Source organism: Ascidiella aspersa, chromosome 6 (genome assembly GCF_963924565.1).
Source record: "Ascidiella aspersa chromosome 6, kaAscAspe10.2, whole genome shotgun sequence".
NCBI classification, from domain to species: domain Eukaryota; kingdom Metazoa; phylum Chordata; class Ascidiacea; order Phlebobranchia; family Ascidiidae; genus Ascidiella; species Ascidiella aspersa.
The window spans coordinates 2,941,038-2,958,114 of NC_139452.1; the positions used below are offsets into that span (position 1 = coordinate 2,941,038).

General features: G+C 34.4%; 3 protein-coding genes across 3 annotated transcripts; all 3 read left to right on the plus strand.

Moving 5' to 3' along the window:
- Positions 1-672: 672 nt before the first annotated feature.
- LOC146139162 (uncharacterized) lies at positions 673-2,528 on the plus strand. Its single transcript, XM_083391549.1, has 2 exons — positions 673-1,500; positions 2,344-2,528. The coding sequence occupies exons 1-2, from the start codon at positions 729-731 to the stop codon at positions 2,526-2,528; spliced, it is 957 nt and encodes a 318-aa protein (XP_083247675.1). The 5' UTR covers positions 673-728.
- A 2,630-nt stretch (positions 2,529-5,158) lies between these two features.
- LOC146139163 (uncharacterized) lies at positions 5,159-7,148 on the plus strand. The gene is made up of 2 exons (XM_083391723.1): positions 5,159-5,997; positions 6,244-7,148. The coding sequence occupies exons 1-2, from the start codon at positions 5,159-5,161 to the stop codon at positions 6,872-6,874; spliced, it is 1,470 nt and encodes a 489-aa protein (XP_083247849.1). The 3' UTR covers positions 6,875-7,148.
- Positions 7,149-13,185: 6,037 nt separating this feature from the next.
- On the plus strand, positions 13,186-15,186 carry LOC146139164 (uncharacterized). The gene has a single exon (XM_083391547.1). The coding sequence runs from the start codon at positions 13,210-13,212 to the stop codon at positions 14,671-14,673; it is 1,464 nt and encodes a 487-aa protein (XP_083247673.1). The 5' UTR covers positions 13,186-13,209; the 3' UTR covers positions 14,674-15,186.
- The last annotated feature ends 1,891 nt before the right edge of the window (positions 15,187-17,077 follow it).

The following is a 17,077-nucleotide window of genomic DNA, read 5'->3' on the forward strand; positions in this document are numbered from 1 at the left end:
GTATCCTATGTGAGGAGTATGGCAAATTACAACAATATCTGAAGGTGCACATTTAGTCTGTTGAAAAAAATTGCAGGTGCACTTGCCAGTAGTGGTCCAGAATGGCAAACATTGTAAAATAGACACAAAAATTACATCTCAAATGCAAAAATAGATTTTAAACAGAAAATTTTGTAGTATTTACATATTATTGATTTTTTCTTTAAAAGCTTTTGTGTGTTATTTTTTCGGCAGTATAAACATTTTATTACATTACAACCAAATATTTATAAGGCCTGCCCAATTTATTAACTTGTATTGACTTAAAAACAGTTTTTATGTATACTACTAATCAACCACTAAGATAAAAGTAAGGTTTTTTTTATTATTTGATGCACTTCCTTTGTTGTAACTTTGAAACATTCTTGTTTTAAATTTAATTTATTTCGCTGCAGTCTTTAAATAATATTATATTTTCACATAACATATCTTGTTTTAATAGCAAAGATTTTGTTTTTCAATTGATAAGCTAAATATATAAACATAGTAAAAGTATGTCTGATTTGCAATGGCAGTGGACAAACCAGAATGATGATGATGTTTCTTCAGATGATGATTCACAAGTTTACATTCCAGGCTGGCTTGAGTTTTATCAGATTCACTCTGCAAATGACTTTCTTGATTTTATGGGAAGACAATATTTGTTGAAGCAAAGTGATTTGTTTACTGACAAGGACCCTTACAAAGTAATGCTAGACAACATATTTCAAGAACAAAGTTGTAATATTAAGAAGGAAAAACAAGAAAGGGAAACTATGCCCCCTGTAAACCTTATAGATCCACCCAAAAATGAAGACTTCAACAAATGTTTAGATGAACAAGGTGAACATAACATGCCTAAACAACTTCTCACTGGAGAAAAACCTTTTAAATGTGACGTTTGTGGAAAATGTTTCAGCCAATCTAGTAATTTGTATGCACACAAAAGAATTCACACCGGAGAAAAACCTTTTAAATGTGATGTTTGTGAAAAATGTTTCAGTCGATCTAGTTCTTTGAATGAACACAAAGCAATTCACACTGGAGAAAAACCTTTCAAATGCAAATATTGTGGAAAAGGTTTTACTAAATCTAGTAATTTGTATAGACATAAAAGAATACACACAGGTGAAAAGCCTTTTAGGTGTGTTGATTGTGGAAAATATTTCAGCCGATCTAGTCATTTGTATGCACACAAAAGAATTCACACGGGAGAAAAACCTTTCAAATGTGATGCTTGTGGAAAATGTTTTAGTGAGTCTAGTACTTTGTATAAACACAAAAGAATTCACACCGGTGAAAAATCTTTCAAATGTGATGCTTGTGGAAAATGTTTTAGTGACTCTAGTTCTTTGTCTACACACAAAAGAGTCTACACTGGAGAAAAACCCTTTAAATGTGATATTTGTGGAAAGTGTTTCGGCCAATCTAGTGACTTGTTAAAACACAAAAGAATTCACACCGGAGAGAAACCTTTCAAATGCAAAGATTGGACTCCAGCCATAAGACCAAGATAAGAATAACACCAACGTCAGAATAAAACACAATTCGGAATAAGACCAAAATAGCACTAATACCTATGGTATTAGTACCGTCTAAATCGTAATAAGTCCTAAATCCGTCGGAATAAGACCTAAAAGGTCAAAATCAGGCCTAAACAACACTTTAACTAACCCCAAACTCCACCTCTAAGTACATCACTAACTCCCCTAAAAGTTTCAACACTAACCCATTTTCTAACCCCACCCATTACCCACCAATAACCCCAAACAGGACAAAAAATCCGGTGCCGAAACAGCGGCGCCCTGACGGCGCCGGTCAGACTAGGGCGTCCAAACGTAGTCACCATAACGGCCGATGCCAGACCGATGGCCCCCGATCGTTCCATACCCTCTACTTACAGGTTCGGGCGTTATTCTGGCCATTTAGGCCTTCTTTCGATGAATTTAGGCCTTATTCCGATGAACTTAGGTCTTATTCCGATGAAATTAGAACTTATTCCGATGAATTTAGGCCTTATTCCGTTGAATTTAGGCCTTATTCCGATGAATTTAGAACTTATTCCAAAGAATTTAGGCCTTATTCCGTTGAATTTAGGCCTTATTCCGTTGAATTTAGGCCTTATTCCGATGAATTTAGAACTAATTCTGATGAATTTAGGCCTTATTCCGACAGATTTAGGTCTTAGTCAGACGATTTTGATCGTATGCTGTACTGGATATTACTGCGTATTTGGCTTTATTATGTCGTTTGTCTTAATACTATGGTTTTATAGTTTTTTGGGCTTTATGTATTGTTGCTTTTTAGGTCTTATTGTGTGTTCCCGCAAAGATTGTTGCAAAGGTTTTCGTGAATCTAGTAATTTGTATAGACATAAAAGAGTTCACACTGGTGAAAAACCTTTTAAATGCGATGATTGTGGAAAAAGTTTTAACCGTTCTAGTCATTTGTACGTACACAAAAGAATTCACACTGGAGAAAAACCTTACAAATGTGATGATTGTGGATAATGTTTCACTGGATCTAATTATTTGTATGTTCATAAAAAAATTCATAACAGAGACAAATCTTTATAAAAAAATTGTCTAAAAACATAAAATACTGGCCTAAATCATTGCTTTTATTCTTTCTTAGATATTATGGATGAATGCAATCCTATAATTAAGTATATTCGGTTATGATTTGAAAGAAACTTGTATATTTCAACAAATGAGACGTGACCATCGTGCTATCTGAACTCCACTAAATCGAAACTGAAACAAACTGCCATTGTAATTTAAAGAGGATACTGTCAGGTCGCTTAAAGATTTATTGTGCATTCACATAATTTAGCATATTTCGCTTTCAATGAAAGAGCTTACAGCGCAGTAAAAACACGTGTTGCCAGTAATGCGTGCGTTGTTGACTGTTTTGCAGTAGAAAGGACACGACTTACGTTGCAGTAAAAGCGAGTGCGTTGAGGATTAAAACTGGCCAGTTAACGAGCAGGATGTGGGCAAAGGAAATATACCAGAACGACTTAAAAAGGCATTTAGCACACGCACAACAAACACAGTAAATAACAAATACAGACGGTGGGACCTCTACAGTCATGTCCTTTCTACTGCAACACAGTCAACGATGCACTCCTTACTTGCGAGACGTGTTTTACTGCGCTGTAAGCCATTTTATTGAAAGCGAACTATGCTGAATTATGTGAATGTACAATAAATCTATAAGCGACCTGACAGGATGCGCTTTGAAATGCAAAGACAGTTTGTTTAGTTTCGATTTAGTGGAGTTCAGATAGCACGGTGGTCATGCCTCCCCTGTTGAAATATACAATAGTGTTAAATCAAAAAACCTAGAGTCTCCCTGAAGCGTTAGAAACAGCACCAATGTTGGAAAACACTATTCTGAGAAAACAGAAATTAATTATCGTTTTTGACAAAAGATGGCGTCTATTTAACGTTTGCGCATTTAGCGCGTGGCGTCCATTTGTGTGTGAACAAAATTTTTAGCGGGAGAAATCAGCTGTTCACAAGAAAGCAAAACAAACTTTTAAGGTTTTTCACACCCACGTGGTTACACATATATCCAGATTTCAAGGACAATTCTAGTTATGTATTCGACGAGGTTTATTATGCAACATTTTTGTTTTTGTTGAATTACAATTGAGCAGCTTAGACAATGTGACCGGCCAGTCTGTATTCTGTGGCAGGTGCACACCCGAGATTTTTTAAAAGCAATTTGTGTGCACACTTAAATTGGTAACTTGCACCTAAACTTAATAGAAAGGTTGAGTTGTGCTAGATTCCCTAACTTAATGTGCGCATAAAACTATGATTGTACACCTGCACACGTCAAAATTGGTCTGGAATCCTACCACATTTATTTTAACACAAACGAAACGAGTTATCTAACCTAAAATTGTAAGGAAGGCATAAATATGTAAGAATAACTGTAATAATATTCATGACCCACCCTAACCCATTTTTAAACTCACACCGTAATCAAAATATTTTTAGCAATATAAACCCCTTGACGAAAATGTGGTAGGATTCTAGACCAGCGCCAAACTTGGTACTGTACACCAAAGATCGTGTGCGAAGTGCCATGAAATGCAGACTGGTTGACCGGGTCAAACTCTGGTCATTCTGTGAACAGCTTGTCCGGCTGTATTGCTAAAGCTATCATTTTTTTCCGCCGCATGTTGTATATTTGTTCGTTTTTTCTTGTCGTCGTTAACAAAGTATCAACGATCAACACCTGGCCAATGTAGGATATTTATGAACCAGCAAAAATTGTTAAAATCAGTGGTTCATTTCGTGGCGATGGGTGGTGCCATAATTGAGTTCGGGCGAGCTGGGCAAAAATTCCTTAGTTTTACAGACAGCCCTGATCATACAAATAAAAACTTTCTGTCGCCTTATATATTACTAGCACCAATTTATTTTTATCTAATGTGAGGCCAAAAAGCGTGCCTAAAGAAACAAACTGAAAAATATAAAAACAGATTAAAACAAGGTATTACATTATTTGTGTCGAGGTATTTCTTTAAATATAATACTGATTTTTTTCAAAGAAAGCTGTTTAAATATATCTATAGGCAAATAAAAACCTATTCAGTATCCTATGTGAGGAGTATGGCAAATTACAACAATATCTGAAGGTGCACATTTAGTCTGTTGAAAAAAATTGCAGGTGCACTTGCCAGTAGTGGTCCAGAATGGCAAACATTGTAAAATAGACACAAAAATTACATCTCAAATGCAAAAATAGATTTTAAACAGAAAATTTTGTAGTATTTACATATTATTGATTTTTTCTTCAAAAGCTTTTGTGTGTTATTTTTTCGGCAGTATAAACATTTTATTACATTACAACCAAATATTTATAAGGCCTGCCCAATTTATTAACTTGTATTGACTGAAAAACAGTTTTTATGTATACTACTAATCAACCACTAAGATAAAAGTAAGGTTTTTTTTATTATTTGATGCACTTCCTTTGTTGTAACTTTAAAACATTCTTGTTTTAAATTTAATTTATTTCGCTGCAGTCTTTAAATAATATTATATTTTCACATAACATATCTTGTTTTAATAGCAAAGATTTTGTTTTTCAATTGATAAGCTAAATATATAAACATAGTAAAAGTATGTCTGACTTGCAATGGCAGTGGACAAACCAGAATGATGATGATGTTTCTTCAGATGATGATTCACAAGTTTACATTCCAGGCTGGCTTGAGTTTTATCAGATTCACTCTGCAAATGACTTTCTTGATTTTATGGGAAGACAATATTTGTTGAAGCAAAGTGATTTGTTTACTGACAAGGACCCTTACAAAGTAATGCTAGACAACATATTTCAAGAACAAAGTTGTAATATTAAGAAGGAAAAACAAGAAAGGGAAACTACGCCCCCTGTAAACCTTATGGATCCACCCAAAAATGAAGACTGCAACAAATGTTTACTTGAACATTGTGATAATAACATGGTAAAACAAGTTAACATTAACAGAAAATCATTAAAATGTGATGTTTGTGGAAAACAATTTTGCAGCTCGAGACTGTTGTGTATACACAAAAGAATCCACACTGGAGAAAAACCTTTTAAATGTGATGTTTGTGAAAAATGTTTCAGTCAATCTAGTACCTTGTATAGACACAAACAAATTCACACTGGAGAAAAGCCTTACAAATGTGATGATTGCAGAAAATGTTTTAGCCATTTTAGTACTTTATATACACATAAAAGAGTTCACACAGGAGAAAAACCTTTTAAATGTGATGATTGTGGAAAATATTTTGGTAAATCTAGTTGTTTGAATGAACACAAAACAATTCACACAGGAGAAAAACCTTTTAAATGTGAAGATTGCGGAAAGTGTTTTAGCCATTCAAGTACTTTATATACACATAAAAGAGTTCACACTGGAAAAAAAACTTTTAAATGTGACAATTGCGGAAAATGTTTCAGCCATTCTAGTACTTTGTACATACATAAAAAAAGTCACACTAGGGAAAAACCTTACAAATGTGATGTTTGTGGGAAATGTTTTAGTCGATCTAATGACTTGTTAAAACACAAAATAATTCACACTGCAGAAAAACCTTACAAATGTGATGTTTGTGGAAAATGTTTCAACCGATCTAGTACTTTGTACATACACAAAATAATTCACACCGGAGAAAAACCTTTTAAATGTGATGACTGTGAAAAATGTTTCAACCGGTCTAGTAATTTGTATGTTCATAAAAGAATTCACACTGGAGAAAAACCTTTTAAATGTGATGATTGTGAAAAATGTTTCAGGCGATCTAATGACTTGCTTGTACACAAAAGAGTTCACACTGGAAAAAAACCTTACAAATGTGATCTATGTGGAAAGTGCTTTAGCCAATCTAATCATTTGTATGCACACAAAAGAGTTCACACTGGACAAAAAACACATAAATGCAACGATTGTGGAAAATGTTTTACTGATTCTAGTAATTTGCGTTCACATAAAAGAGTTCACACTGGAGAAAAACCATATAAGTGCAAAGATTGTGGAAAATGTTTTAGTGAGTCTAGTAGTTTGTATAAACACCAAAGAATTCACACCGGAGAAAAACCTTACAAATGTGATGTTTGTAAAAAATGTTTTAATCAATCTAGTGCTCTGTACATACACAAAAGAATTCACGGAGAAAACCCTTTTAACTGTAATGATTGTGGAAAATGTTTCAACAAATCTAGTAATTTGTATGCACATAAAAGAGTTCACACTGGAGAAAAACCTTTTAAATGTGATGTTTGTGAAAAATGTTTCAGTCAATCTGGTACCCTAAACACTCACAAAAAAATTCACAATAGAAAGAAACCCTAAATTATACCCAGACATTTTTGAAAATTTTGAGCACTTTAAAAATCTTATAAATGTGTTGATTGTGTACAATTTTCAGGCCATTAGGGATTCTGGACATCAATTAAAAACTGAATACCTGCGTTGACAATGAGCATACAAATTAAAATGTGAGGATTGTGGAAAATATTTCAACCAATCTAGTAGTTTTGATAGATATAAAAGAATTCACACTGGAGAAAAACATTTTAAATGCAATGATTGTGGGAAATGTTTTAGTGAATCTTGTAACTTGTATCAACACAAAAGAATTCACACTGGAGAAATACCTTTTAAATGTGATGATTGTGAAAAATGTTTCAACCAATCTAGTCATTTGTATGTACATAAGAGTTCACACTGGAGAAATACCTTTTAAATGTGATGATTGTGAAAAATGTTTCAACCAATCTAGTCATTTGTATGTACATAAAAGAGTTCACACTGGATAAAAACCTTGTAAATGTATCGATTGTGGAAAATGTTTCAACTGATCTAGTCATATGTATAGCCACAAAAGTGTTCATACTGGAGAAAAACCTTTTAAATGTGCTGTTTGTGAGAAATGTTTTGATCATTCTAGTTCCCTGAATTGTATTAAAAGATTATTGAAGATGTTATGCCTATTTTAAGCGTTTTTCAGAAAAATCCTATAAATGTGTTTATTGTGTACAATATTTAGGCCATTAGGGATTCTGGACATCCATTAAAAAGTGAATTCTAATGTTTACAATGTGCGAACAAATTTAAATGTGAGGATTGTTGGAAACATTTCTACAAATCTAGTCAAAATTTACACTAATTAAATGTCGTCCCTCTATATCAGTGTTTCTCAATCTTTTCTAATTTGTCGAACCTTTACTTTGTTGCGCAAGCATTCGTTGAATCCCAAATTTTCGCTTGGTCTATTTTTTTCAACTATATTTGCCATTTAGCAGGGTGGATATAGAATTTTGGTATTTTGAGGGGTTGGGCTTAAAGATTTTTATGTAGGCATAATGTCACAAAGTTACATCAAACAAAAAACAAAGTGTTTAATTGTGATAAATAAAGAATTTTATTTAAAATAATTCATGAAGCCATAGGCACAAAAAAGGATTCCATATTGTTCGAAATATTGCCACTTTTTTAACTATACAGATATTGCACTTTATGGATGTTGAAATAGAATATAGAGATAATCTAAACAGTCAAAATGATGCCCACTTCTGTATAGGCTTTGTTATTTTAGAACAATAAACTTCATATAGTTTATGAGTCACACAGTTAAACAAGTCATAGTATGCGTAGATCTTATTGGCTGAAAAGATTTACGTAAAACAGACAAGCAAAAAAACAGCAAAAATACTAACAATAGAAAACAAAATGACCACAATGTATCTAGTTGTTTTATTTCTTGTTATAAGTGGAATAATGTGAAACTATGAGATATAGTACATAATTTTAGGATTTCTATAGCTTTTAAAGCCTGTAATTTGTGTTGTTATGTTATAGCTGTATTTCTGAGATGTCACAGAATATTGGTAAAAATTATGCAACACAAACTGAAATATGTTACTTAAGCAAAATGAGCAACCAATTACACCATTCACTGCCTTTTTTTACTGCATACAATGCCATTGATTTTACCTTGAGCAATTCTAACTAAACAGCATTATAGTTTAATAGTACAGTAACCTAGCACACCGAAAGCTTTTGACAGACTGGCCAAAATTAGTTAAAAGTAACCAATATTTATTTTACAATGTAAATTATTGTCTTTATGTCAAAGAGGCTGTCAAAATTCAGATAACTAAGTGAAAAATAGGATATTAAAAAATTGTTATTATATCTCGACCTACTCTGAATTTATCTAAGAGGTGTGACTGATACACCATATTTATTGTACACTATGCGGAGTTGAGAAACGCTGTACTAAAAAATAATGAATTATAAATTCTATCACTGAACACTAGTTATTCGTGGAACCCCAGGTAAAAATCCTTGTTGTAAGCAGGGCTTCGGAGTTCACCCGACTCCGGTCAAACAATAAACCCTAGTCCCACTCCTAGCAAATGTACGATTTCGTCGAGTCCTGAGTCCGACTGTGATTCTACAGCAGGGGTCGGTAACCTTTTTCTAGTCGAGGGCCAAAACCAAACCTAGGAAGGTCTCTGCGGGCCGCACAAAATGATAACTAAGCATTGTGTTATTTTTATGTTAGAACAACTGTGAATAAGGCGGGCCTCGGATCGTTTTTGAACCTTAAAACGTGTTTAATCAGTTCAAGGGACAATAAAGTGTTGGCGCAAAGCGCGAAAAAAGGCGTTTGTTTGGTTTAAATTCGAGTTCACACGTCGTCACTCATACTACTCATAAAAAGTGTATTAAAACTACTTTGATGTAACGCGATAACATTTTAAAGTTAATCTAGTTTAGTGTTTGTTAACCTTTTAAGTCAAGGCATACCTGGCGAGCGAAGCAAGCGCTATTTAGTTTTTTTTTATATACCGGCATTTCTGTTAAATTCCGTTTTTTTTTATTACATTGACAAAAATAAATAATATGTTAAAAAATATATGTCCATCATTTTGAATACGTTTTTCGTTTTTCCGTGTCGCACTTGGCTGCCTTTCATGTCGCAACGGTAAAGAAGCGCTGATCTAGGTGAAAACACAGCATCAAAACGTAAATAAACCGGACGTTCAAAAACGTAGTTAAAATAGTCAAAAAGTACGTGAAATGGACTCGTATCTAATTTGTCAAAGAGGCGGCGGGCCGGATGAATTACAGCGGGCCGTAGACGTAGGTTGCCGACCCCTGCTCTAGAGCCTGTATTTCACCCATCTACGTTACTAAAATAAGATTGATATTCAATCATTTGTATATTTCAACAGGTGAGACATGACCACCGTGCTATCTGAACTCCACTAAGTCGAAACTAAAACAAACTGCCATTGTAATTTAAAGAGCATACTGTCAGGTCGCTTATAGATTTATTGTACATTCACATATATTAGCATATTTCGCTTTCAATAAAAGAGCTTACAGCGCAGTAAAAACACGTTTTGCCAGTAAGGAGCGCATCGTTGACTGTTGTGCAGTAGAAAGGACATGACTAACGTTGCATTCAAAGCGAATGCGTTGAAGATTAAAACTAGCCAGTTGACTAGCAGGATGCAGCGCATAGGAAATACGCCAGAAAGACTTTAGCAGACTTTAGCTCACGCACAACAAACACAGTACTGTAAATAACAAATACAGACGCTGATTCGCTACACCTTCACTCATAGGGCTTTAATATTACTCATCACCTTCAATACATGGTTGAAAAATATTCCACAATATGCTGTTCCACCTTTACAATTTACAGTTGCCGGGTTCATCAGTTTCGAAATTAGGTACTGCGCATGCGCACGTCCGATCAAATAAACCGACTACGTTGTGTCCCAATTCCGACTGCGGCTCCGTAACCCTGGGGAGAAGTGATATTTTTGTTTTGTGTCATTTACAAACCTTACCAGTTAACTTGAATGGTTTTTGTTTCAATTGAATGTTTAGAGCTTTTTCAACAGGAATGGTTAATAGAATGAGGCAGCCCTATCGGCATTTTTTATTAGGTAGGTGGGGTACTTTGATGTCGAAATACAGAAACTCAACTGTGACAATGTAGAGAAACTTTTCGCGATTAATTGCACTTGTATATTTCTACAGGGGGGACATGACCACAGTGCTATCTGAACTCCACTAAATCGAAACTAAAACAAACTGCCATTGTAATTTAAACAGCATACTGTCAGGTCGCTTATAGATTTATTGTACATTCACATAATTTAGCATAGCTCGCTTTCAATAAAAGAATTACAGCGCAGTAAAAACGGGTCTCGCCAGTAAGGCATGCATCAGTTGACAGTAGTGTTTAATCCAACAGCAGCGTGACACTATATAGCACAAGAGCGACTGCGATGGAGATTAGCTGAGTCGAATGTCGGCTAGATTTGCCAGAACGGCCACGAAAGGAAATGAGTATCTAGGTGAAATATTTAACACTTTACCAGGCGAACACGCTATAATTACAAGCACAAACAGACATGCGTCGTTTCTCTACACACTCTTATAAAACATGTGTGTTAAATAGCTTACAAATAGTGCAGCAACATAGTGCTAAATCCAAAATACCTCGCGTCTCTCGGAAGCATTAGAAAGAGCACCACGGTTAGGAAAACACTATTCTGAGAAAACAGAAATTAAGTTTCTTTTTTTGACAAAAGATGGCGTCCATTAAACGTTTGCACATTTAAAGAGTGGCGTGCATTCGTTTATAAACAGGTATTTCAGCGAGAAATCAGCTGTTCACAAGAAAGCAAATATCTAGATTTTAAGGACACATCCTAGATGTGTATTCGAGGTTATTATGTAACATTTGTGTTTTTGTTGAATTGCAATTTAGCAGCTTAGACAATGTGACCGGCCAGTCTGCATTCTGTGGCAGGTGCACACGGCACACCCGAGATTTTTTTTGAAAGCAATTTGTGTGCACACTTGAAAAACTTGTACACCTAAAATTAAAAGAAAGGGGTGCTGGACTAGAATCCTTCCACAACGCACATTAGTTGGGTTAGGTTGCTGTGGGTTTTTCATGGATTGGAACACTTCTTTTTTTGGCGCTCTTTCACTATTGTACGTGAAAAGTTATGCAAAAAAAATAATAATAATAATACCGCATACCACAACGCATATTGTTTGGGTTAGGGTGCGGGTTAGCGTTTGGTTGAGGGTGGGTCAAGTAATATTATGTTTATTATTAATAATAACTTGACCGACCCTCAACCAAACGCTAACCCACACCCTAACCCAAGGGTCTCAAACACGCGGCCCGAGAAACATTTGTGCGGCCCGTGTAAAAATTTTGGATTTTCAAGTATTTAACAATATTTAAGTGCCACATATCTTTTTTTATTAGATTTAAAAGTTAAAATTCACTCTAAAATTGCTTCAAAAAACTGAAACTATACTCATCAAACTTCACTGTCATATCACTTTCAAACGCTACCATTTATGCGGTAAAAGATCTACTATTATGTCACATTGCCTATTTAACTCTGTACAGTTGTTCATTGTCGAGTTGTAGGCTTTGATTGTTCTAGCCTAGTATTGAAATAAATTTCTATAGCTTAAAAAGCTAAATTATACTTGTCTTTTGCCTCAAAAATGAGAAAAATCACAGACGAAGGAAAAGTTTTTTAAGATAAGTGGGAGGAGTTATATTTTGTCACCGCGGTCAGAGGTACGAGTTATTGCCTTATTTGCCGGCAGAAGATCTCTGTTACGAAGAAGTATAACAAGGGTTTGCACTTCGAAACAATGCACCGTGATAAATAATATGCTTACCATGGCAAAGTAAAAAAATAAAAAGCTAAACCAGCATTTTGCAAACAAAGAAGTTTCTTTGCCAATATTAGGCAGTCCACATCTGCAAGCAACTCTAAGATTTGTTTCTGCTGACAATTTGAAGCCCAATATCGAGATCCTTGTTGAAAAATGCTGCCAGTAAAGCAGCCAGAACAAATAACTATAGCCTAAAATCAGCCTACATGTGTTTATATTATATTGTGTTCTTATTTATTATGAATTGCGGCCCTTGGGCATTTGACACGTCCTCATTTGGCCCTCAGAGCAATTTGAGTTTGAGACCCTTGCCCTAACCCAAACAATATGAGTTGTGGTATGCGGCATTTGAAAAAAAAAAATTTTGATAATTTTTACGTACAATAGTGAAAGAGCGCCCTTTTTTTGTAACTTTAAAGTTGCCTCGTTAAAACTTTAATTCAATTCGGTATAAATTAGAGATAGACCGATATATCGGTTTACCGATAATTTCGGTCGATATTTGGCTTCTACCGATATATCGGTATCGGTAAATGTAAGCCGATACTTTTGCGGATATTTTAGCACAAAATATGATATAATTTTTCCTTTACAACAAATAACTTGTTAATTTTTTTATGAAAAACATTTTGGTTTTAGCATCACGCCAAGTAAATATGCAAAATAATATTTTAATAATTAATAAAGGTGTATAAAAAACATTACTAGGATTTCATTTTCAATTTATTCAAGTTTTAAACATTTCCCAGGTATATAAAAAATCGGTATCGGTTATAGGTTGAAAAATTGTAAAAAATCGGGAATCGTTATCGGTCCAAAAAATGGATATTGGTCTATCTCTAGTATAAATAATATCATTTTTTACTTTACATAGCTTGTTTAAATGGTAATATGGATTTGATTAGCTAAATATTTTCAGATTGATAAGTTAAATATATTACTATAGTGAAATTATGTCTGATTTGCAATGGCAGTGGACAAACCAGGATGATGATGTTTCTTCAGATGATGATTCACAAGTTTACATTCCAGGCTGGCTTGAGTTTTATCAGATTCACTCTGCAAATGACTTTCTTGATTTTATGGGAAGACAATATTTGTTGAAGCAAAGTGATTTGTTTACTGACAAGGACCCTTACAAAGTAATGCTAGACAACATATTTCAAGAACAAAGTTGTAATATTAAGAAGGAAAAACAAGAAAGGGAAAGTACACCCCCTGTAAACCTCATAAATCTACCCAAAAATGAAGACTGCAACAAATGTTTACTTGAACACTGTGATATTAACATGATAAAACAAGTTTACATTAAAGAGAAATTATTAAAATGTGATGTTTGTGGAAAACAATTTTGCAGCTCTAGATTGTTTTGTATACACAAAAGGGTCCACACTGGAGAAAAACCTTACAAATGTGATGATTGTGGAAAATGTTTTAGTCAATCTAATACCTTGTTTCAACACAAAAGAATTCACACTGGAGAAAAACCTTTTAAATGTGATATTTGTGTAAAATGTTTCAGCCGATCTAGTGAATTGGTTAAACACAAAAGAATTCACACGGGAGAAAAACCTTTTAAATGTGATATTTGTGTAAAATGTTTCAGCCGATCTAGTGAATTGGTTAAACACAAAAGAATTCACACGGGAGAAAAACCTTTTAAATGCGATAATTGCAGAAAATGTTTTAGTCAATCTAATACCTTGTTTCAACACAAAAAAATTCACACTGGAGAAAAACCTTTTAAATGTGATATTTGTGTAAAATGTTTCAGCCGATCTAGTGAATTGGTTAAACACAAAAGAATTCACACGGGAGAAAAACCTTTTAAATGTGATGATTGTGGAAAATGTTTCAATCAATCTAGTTCTTTGAATGCACATAAAAGAATTCACACCGGAGAAAAACCTTTTAAATGTGACCATTGTGGAAAATGTTTCAGCCAATCTAGTGACTTGGTTAAACACAAAAGAATTCACACCGGAGAAAAACCTTTTAAATGCAAAGATTGTGGAAAATATTTTGGTAAATCTAGTTGTTTGAATGAACACAAAAGAATTCACACTGGAGAAAAACCTTTTAAATGCAAAGATTGTGGAATATGTTTTGTTAAATCAAGTTCTCTGCGTGAACACAAAAGAGTTCACACTGGAGAAAAACCTTTTAAATGTAATCATTGTGGAAATTGTTTCAGACGATCTAGTCATTTGTACATACATGAACGAATTCACACTGGAGAAAAACCTTTTAAATGTGATGTTTGTGAAAAAAGTTTCAGTCGATCTAGTTCTTTGAATGTACACCATAGAATTCACACTGGAGAAAAGCCTTATAAATGTGATGAATGCGGAAAATGTTTCACTGGATCTAATTATTTGTATTATCATAAAAAAATCCATAACAGATACAAGTCTTAAACTTGTCTGAATACATAAAATACCTTGGCCTAAATCATTGCTTTTATTCTATCATAGATATTATGTATCAACGCCTTGTAATTAAGTATATTGGATTATGATTTGAGAGAGACTCAGTACCACTTCGTACCACTTACAGTACTAAGTTTTAATTGAGTAAGTCCTTCTGTTTTTATACTGATGTGTTGTTTAATAATTTTGTTTCAGTTTCTTTAAATTACTTTGATTTATATCAGTGCTCCGCATCTGGTATGCTGCGAGACCATGCCAGGTGTGTCGCGGTGTGCCAGAGTTGCGGCCGCGGACCTTGGTTTGGACCACCCTTATCCAAACGAACGGCTAGTTTCGGTGTGACGTCATTGAATCAGATGACAACTTGTTTTTTACCAGCTTTTCAAAATCAGAGTAAAACAACAAATCGTGCTTGTGAATTTTCGAAGTTTGCGTTATATATTAAAATTTAAAATTCGAAAAAATGATTTTAAAATTAAACATTTCGAAAAAACGAGTACAAAACCAAAGAATTTTCGCAAATTGTATTATAAAATTTAAACATTGCCAATATTGTTCTCACTTTCAATTTTTCCAATTGCGATAACTGTACGTCCGTTTGGATGCTAACGAAATTTGTATTTTTGAGCTGTATTAGTACGGTACTAGCAGTAGCAAACCCGTGCAATTACTTTGCAATTGCAGTATTATCATTATACAACAATAAAGGAGCAAATTACGATAGAACATTTGAACTCGCGATAGCTTTCATAAAACATGAGCAGCTTACGGCCATTCTGGTAAACCAGTTGTCTTTGATAGGTGTTCTATAAAACATTATTTAAAATAATAAATTATGAGTTCTGTCACGAAACTAGTTTTCCGCGCGACCCCGGTTTAAAAATCGTTATTGTGAGCTGATGCGGAGTTCGTAAAAATTCACCCAAGTCCGGTCAAATAATTAACCCGAGTCCGACTCCTAGGAAATGAACGATTTTGTCGAGTCACGAGTCCGACTGTGACTCTACAGCCTGTATTTCACCCATTCACGTTACTAAAATAAGATTGATATTCAGCAATTCGCACATAGGGGCGTCATATTACTTATTACATTGAAAAATGGTTGAAAAATATTTCACCTTTACAATTTACAGTTGCCGGGCTCTTCAGTTCCGTAGTTTGGTACTTCGCATGCGCACGTCGCACTCGGAACTCGGGTAGTTGTATGTAGTCTTACTCGAGTCCCTAACCCGACTTTAGCCAAATAAAACGACTACAAGTCCGACTGCGGCTCCGTAACCCTGGGGTGAAGTGATAGATTTGTTTTGTGTCATTTACAAACGTTGCCAGTTAACTTGAATGATTTTTGTTTCAATTGAACTTTTAGAACTTTTTCTCAACAGGAATGGTAAATAGAATGAGGCAGCCCTATTGCTTTTTTATTAGAAGGGTGTGGTACTTTGATGTCGAAATATAGAAATTCAACTGTGCACAATGTAGAGAAACTTTTCGCGATTTATTGCACTCTTATAAAACATGTGTGTTAAATATCTTACTAATAGAGCAGAAACATAATGTTAAATCCAAAATACCCAGAGTCACCATAAAGCATTTAAAAAGCATTATCTTCGTACCCACCAAAAAATCCAAAAAAAATCTGATGACATTTTTCAGATATATATTGCTAAATTACATTTATTTTATATTTCAGTGAAACGTTGAACTGGTATTTCGCAAGAAAAAATTAAATGTTAAATATTTTGTTTTCCACATCTCAGTGAAATATTTGTTGCTGTTTCATTGATAAAATACCCTCAAACCAGACCTGGGCAACATACGGCCCGCGGGCCGGATCCTTAATCCGGCATGCGGTTTATTTTCAATAAAATACATAGGCTAAGCGAAAACCAGGGCAAGTTGACAGATCTTGTCAAGACCCCGCCAAATTCGATTTTTAGCCTGTTTTAAATGCTAAAATGGAAATTCTTTTCTCGCTTCGCACGAATCTCTTCTGTGTTGCTCGTATATGTTCCACGCGATTTTTTGGCAACTTCACAGACAAGTAGCGTCCTCTGCTCAGTGGCACTCTCTCCAACGAAAGTTTAACAAACTTGGCCTTACATTTAAAATATATGTAAATATTAGGCCAAGTTTGTTAAACTTTGTAACACATCGGCACATTTTTAGTCGGTGATCAATGCTTCAGGTACCATCTAAATCTAAATTAAAGTTTGCATTTTCAAACAAACATAGTCGCAAATTTTTCGCGCTTCGCGCTACTTTTCGTGACCTTCTTCAAATACGACTTAAATTGCACATTTTTGCACAACTCTAAACGTAGTAACAAATTGGTTGATTATTTGTTTTACACCGTCAGAGTATGACGTCATATTACGTGCATTTGAGATCCTCT